General features: G+C 41.3%; 1 protein-coding gene across 1 annotated transcript in view; it reads left to right on the top strand.

Moving 5' to 3' along the window:
* Nucleotides 1–1658: 1658 nt before the first annotated feature.
* Nucleotides 1659–6000, top strand: part of LOC110681477 (RWD domain-containing protein 1-like) — a 31164-nt gene continuing 26822 nt past the window's right edge. The window contains exons 1-2 of the mRNA XM_021857241.1: nucleotides 1659–1699; nucleotides 2868–3108. Coding sequence (XP_021712933.1) covers nucleotides 1659–1699; nucleotides 2868–3108 — 282 coding nt within the window. The remainder of the gene's footprint in view (nucleotides 1700–2867; nucleotides 3109–6000) is intronic.

Here is a 6000-nt window from a genome sequence, read left to right as displayed (position 1 = left end):
AATCATCCTCCAAAACACTAGCCAGCTCGTCCAGCTCGAACACTTTCGGACTCCGTGGAACGGGTGTATGGCGTCATTGCTCCGTAATCCTAACTGATGGAAACTCTCTGGTTTGATGTTATTTGCGAGCGAACGTAAATTATAGACATACAAATTCAATTAATTTAGCGAGCAACTTCTACCACTTTTATGATCTTCAGTATGAAAGTAAACAACACATCAGTTTCAGTCAGCTGTTTTGATTGAACCATGACAAATGGGTAGCGCAATAAACTTCACCAAAGGTACAAAAGAAAACATTCCAGCGTATGTGTGTGTGACATCCGTGTCTACCTAAACCCACACGGAAAAGCGAATCTACACTCAGAAACAAAAATAGTCACGAATTAAATACAAGAGATCTGTGACAAAAGTTTATGCATAAATCTCGCATACTCTGAGATAACGCCCTAAAAGCCATTGGTAGCCACGTGGTAGCTCGTTGTTTCTGAGCAAATGAAAGAATAAGCATCCAAACCAACATCACGGGCAGGTAGATAATGATCCTTTCTCCCCATAGCGTTGTGAAATAACATGAAAATCATTCAAATGCTCAGAAACAATGAGCTACACACCTGGTTACCAATGGCTTTTAGGGCGAGATCAGAAGTTATGCGAGAAATTTTCTTTCTGTTTTTTTTCATGCTGCTTTGAATTTTTACCCTAACTTATCGAGTCATGGAACAAAAATGCTTTTGAAAACTGTTAGCAAGGACCATCATGTAACCTTGAATTTTATGTTTAGTACACGCAGCGAACTGAACTATCGAAATTCAAACATTTTGCCTTATGAAAGGTGGAACAATTCTCGCGGAACATTACTAAAGGACCTATGTACAAATGAGAGATTCTCTCCTCTCTCGTTCTCTTTCGATTATAACAGTGGAATACTAAAAATTTTGGGAAGTTTTTCACAATAGATCGAAAGTCAATTTCCTTGACTAGCGTTTCATACAAAAACGCAACAGAAGAGGTTAATGTGACACAGTTATTAATGAAAAAAAGTAAACAAAGAGAGCCTCTCAGTGTTAGATAGGTCCTTTAGTAATGTTCCGCGAGAATTGGGTCCTAAAATTTGTGAGGAAATCTTGTTTTTATTTAATAACACGAAAAAGCATGTTGCTGTAATACTTTAGCAATTTTTCCCGCTCAAATAATGGCTATATCATGTTTAAACTTTTATTTAAAAATTTGGTCCATAAATGAACTTGACACTTTTGATCATGTTTGACGTTCGCTTAGTCGACGAAACACCACAGGGTTTTAGTTCGTCCACGGAGTTGTTCCTATCTGACATTTCGTAAGGGACACGGAAACAAAATACACCCAAAATTGAGTTTAAGCCAAAGGATGTGACAAAATCTAATACAATTTTTTTGAGCTTGAACCAACGGAAAACATTAGAAAATTGAGTAAACATGTGTTTTTGGCCTAAATTTAAGCGTTTGGCACTAAGATTGGGACAGGGCTTAGGACCCAATTCCCGACCAACCAGTCTTCATAATTCTTTATAGATCTCTGACCAACGATGGCGATCGCTAACGGTTCAAAACGAATCTATATCGAACGCTATCGAAAATCACTAACTGGTTGACCGGTTATTGCAATGCGAGTGCTTTATGCACCGTTCCAGCAACACTCCATACCAAGGCGTCGATAGGTGCGTGGTATACGCACGGGCCTATCGATCGCAAGGTTCTTGGTTCGATTCCAGGTTGCCGCGTAAACAGTTTTAGTTGTCAAATTTTGGTTTTATAAGGCAAATTTATGAGTTTCAACCCGATTCCTTTTGGCGAATTTTCATAAGGGGTTTCTATGTTTTCGATAGTCCCACTATGACCTGCACATTTATATGCAATATTTTTTTTGGGTTTTATTGAGGATTTTACCCTCTAATAGACTCACACCTAAAGGGTTGATTCATAAATTTCATAACGCCAAAAACGGCCATTTTTGACACCCACCCACCCCCTCGTAACACTTTTTGTATGAACATTTTACAAATTTTGTATGAGCCGTAACAGCGTGCTTCTATTAAAGTGCCATAGAAATTGACGTGTGAGTATTTATTAACTCAGGCAAATGGACTATCGATAAACATAGGAATCCCTTATAAAAATTCGCCACAAGAAATCGGATTGAAATTCATAAATTTGCCTTATGAAACCAGAATTTGAAAACAAAAAAAATGTTTTCGCGGCAACCTGGAATCGAACCAAAACCTTGCGATCGATAAGCCCGAGCGTACACCACGCGCCTATCGACGCCTTGATGTGGAGTGATGCTAAAACGATACATAAACGTTCGTATTGCAATAATCGTTTCATCTTTCATAAGGCAAAATGTATGAAATTCGATAGTCCAGTTCGCTGCGTGTTTTTCCACGTTCAGAATGTACAAGAGAATCTATTCCTCAATAAAATGAACAATAAATAAAAGGTTCTTAATATTTTCCGTGTGTACTTTTGTTTCTCCGTGCAGGAAACATCGCGCAATGTTGTGCGGCATTTGTATTTTGACAGTTTTGTCAACCAACAGCGCAACATTTCGGCTTCGGTAGTGCGGTGTTTACAAAATTCGTATGGAAGTCAGGTTCTTATCGAGCATTATAGAGTGGTACTGTTGGTGGCGGAAATAAATTGAAAAAAATCCGCGTTCCGCATGCCGTTCCGAGCACAAATCGACTCTTAAATCATTTTTAGTATAGTCGCGTTGCTTCCCTATCGGTAAGATTGGTAAACATCTCTTGATACTGCCATTAGTGTCCTCTAGAAAATCGGAAAGCATGGAGCGCAATCACCGGGAAGATCAATGCAACGAAATTGAAGCGCTCGATTCGATCTACTGCGGAGAGCTGGAAGTGCTAGCAACGGAACCTTTACATCGGTTCAAACTTCCCATTGCACCACCGAATACGATCCAGAAGTGGAAACAGAAGGATTGTCTTGTAAGCTGGTGTTTACCTATACGGAAGAATATCCGGACACTGCGCCACTGGTAGAAATCGAAGATCCGGAAAATTTTCGTGATGGGTACGAAAAAGGTCTGTTGGAGCATATTCAAGAAACGGTAAGTGCTGTTCGGGTAGGTCCCGAATTATGTTTGTATTTAAATAATGTACGTCTTTGATAGCTTATGATTCTATTCATGGCACGGGCACCTATCTTTATTTTATTTTTTTTATTTATTCAAATTTGATGATGATTCAGGAGTCTTCATTAGATTATAATAATATCGCTCAAAGCATAAGTGGCTTTATTATTATTATTATAGCTTTATTAAGGAAATTTTAAGTGGCTTTATTACGGATACCACTTCTCGGTGGCCACTTGCGAATCAGTTGTAAGAAGTAACATGCAAATCGAATGAAAAATTACTCTCACTATCTTTATCATCTTCTTCATCTTGGCATTAACGTCCTCACTGGGACAGAGCCTGCTTCTCAGCTTTGTGTTCTTATGAGCACTTCCACAGTTATTAACTGAGAGCTTTTTTTGCCAAAGTTGCCATTTTTGCATTCGTATATCGTGTGGCAGGTACGATGATACTCTGTGCCCAGAGAAATCAAGGAAATTTCCATTACGAAAGATCCTGGTCCGACCGGGAATCGAACCCAGACACCTTCAGCATGGCTTTGCTTTGTAGCCGCGGACTCTAACCACTCGGCTAAGGAAGGCCACCACATCTTTATCAACCCGTAAGTAAATATCCAGGATAATCTTACTTAGCTAAACATAAGAGATGTTTTCGCAGAGGAACTTAAAGACCAAGGAGTAAAGGAAGTGAGACGAATCACCAAAATATCCGGTGAATCTTGGATCGACACACCGACTCTTATTATCTCTTTGAGGGGAACCAACAGACCGGAGTTTTTAGACTTCGGCTATATTCGCTGTAGAACACGTCCCTATTACCCGTCGCCCATGCAGTTTTAACTGCTGGGCTTTCGTGCATACGAAGCCACGCTGTAAAATTGAAAAATGAATCAGTGGTACATGCTCTGGGGATCACCCTTTTATCGCCGATAAGCCCTGCACCGAAGCGAAATACTGTAGTAAATGTGATACTACCCAGCACGCATTCAGAGAGCGGTCCTGCCCTGCTTATAGAAAAGAAAACGATATCCAGCGTATCAAAATCGATCAAGATGTGCCCTACCCCGAAGCTAGGCGTATCTACGAGGAGTTAAACAATCCAAAAACGTACGTAAAATAACAGCAACAAGAACTAGCAGTGACTTTCCAACCTCAATCAGAAGATCGACGAGCTTATGGAGATGGTAAAAATGCGAGACCGACGCATTGAACAGCTCGAGGCCGCTCTTCATGGCCAAAGTACATCATCTTCAAACCTGGACGGAAATCCCCCAGCAGTCGATTGTATCCCTTCCAGCTTCCAAGCAATGTTAGATGAACAAGAAGCGATGTTTAATCGAGTTATTAAGAATTTGATTGCAGCCAACATAGAAATGCAGAAAGAAGTACAACACTTAAAATGCTCCATTAATACGTCTACCAGCATTGCACACAACGCGCTCACCCAAGAAGATTCCGTTTTCGAGTTAGCAATTGAAAGCGCTCTTTCCAAAACCCTCAAACCCGAAAAACAACAGCCTAATGATGATCCGCTAGACATATATAGCGACTATTCTCATCCTCTCGACAACATCCCGAACTCTTCCAAACACATGGGAACACCAAGACCCCTGTTTCTCCCATGACCCACAAGAAGGAGACGTCAAGCCTTACAAAAAGCCATCCTCTCACTCCTAAACGACCTTACAGTAAAACAAATTCTCCCGATAAGCAGCAAGACAGCGTAAACGCGTCGACAGTACAAAGGCAGTCCTCAATTACTCGGAAAAACGTTAGCAAAAACTCTAAATAGCCTTCTCATCAAAACACCATCAACCAGGCGGAACCCCCTCCACCCTCAACATGACTCCACCGACTCCACAACCAATCAATGAAGACAATTGCCTAGACTCTACCTCGAGTAGTCGGGGCGACGTTGGACCGGAAGCCAAACCCTACCGGAACCTTCGGGTCGACTCCTGCACTCGAACAGTAAGTTAGATGAAGAAAATCTGAAGAGTTGGTGAACAATGCCTCGAGCAGTCGGGGCGCCGGCAGACCGAAAGCCCGGACCCAATCAGAACAGCTGAATGACGAAGATCCAGCGATAGCTCCTGGTAGCTGGAGCACCGACAATGCGGACGTTCTTCCCACACCGGTATTGGCGGACACCTATTGCCCTCAGGACGTCGAGGGAATCAAGACCGTTATGCCGTTAGATCTCGGGACGCACAAAGGGGGCAACCCCTGTCCCCGAAGGACAGCGTGGGAGTCAAGAACCATCAGCCAGCTTTACCCGAGCATAGTACAAGTACGGACGAAATAAGCACCTTTTTCCCTACCGTCGGGACATCCTTGCCCTTGGTGGGTGGACGAACTCCACCTGCCACTGGTCTGGCTCTGTCTTGTTCGGCTCATTCATCAAGTCCCCCAGCTTCAAGTACGCAAACCAGTGACGCCAACCGTTTTTGCACACTGAGTAACGTGTCTTCTTCTTTCACCGTCAACACCAATTTTCCCACACCGTCTCTTTCAAGGCCCACCAATTTTATCCTTTAATGGAACATCAATGGTTTCCTAAACAATTGTCTGGCCCTCTACGAACAAAGTAAATGCACACGCAGAGAAAACAATTTTAATATCAAATATATTCTGTATCATTACAACAATATATCTGTATTATTTGCCGGCTTATAATTGCCTTTTATTGTTTCAATAACAACTCTTAATTTATTTCAAAAATAAAATTGTTGAATTTGACAGCTGCGTTAAACGGGATACAACAAAATATTTTTTTGTTTCAACAATTTTTCTTTTGTAACAACAAATTTTTGCATTGAAATAAACCTTCCATTTTTTTAAATTAAATTACACTGTTATTTGATGT

This window comes from Aedes aegypti, unplaced genomic scaffold (genome assembly GCF_002204515.2).
Source record: "Aedes aegypti strain LVP_AGWG unplaced genomic scaffold, AaegL5.0 Primary Assembly AGWG_AaegL5_hic_scaff_990_PBJ_arrow, whole genome shotgun sequence".
In the NCBI taxonomy this organism is placed as follows: domain Eukaryota; kingdom Metazoa; phylum Arthropoda; class Insecta; order Diptera; family Culicidae; genus Aedes; species Aedes aegypti.
This window is presented reverse-complemented; position numbering and strand designations above follow the sequence as displayed.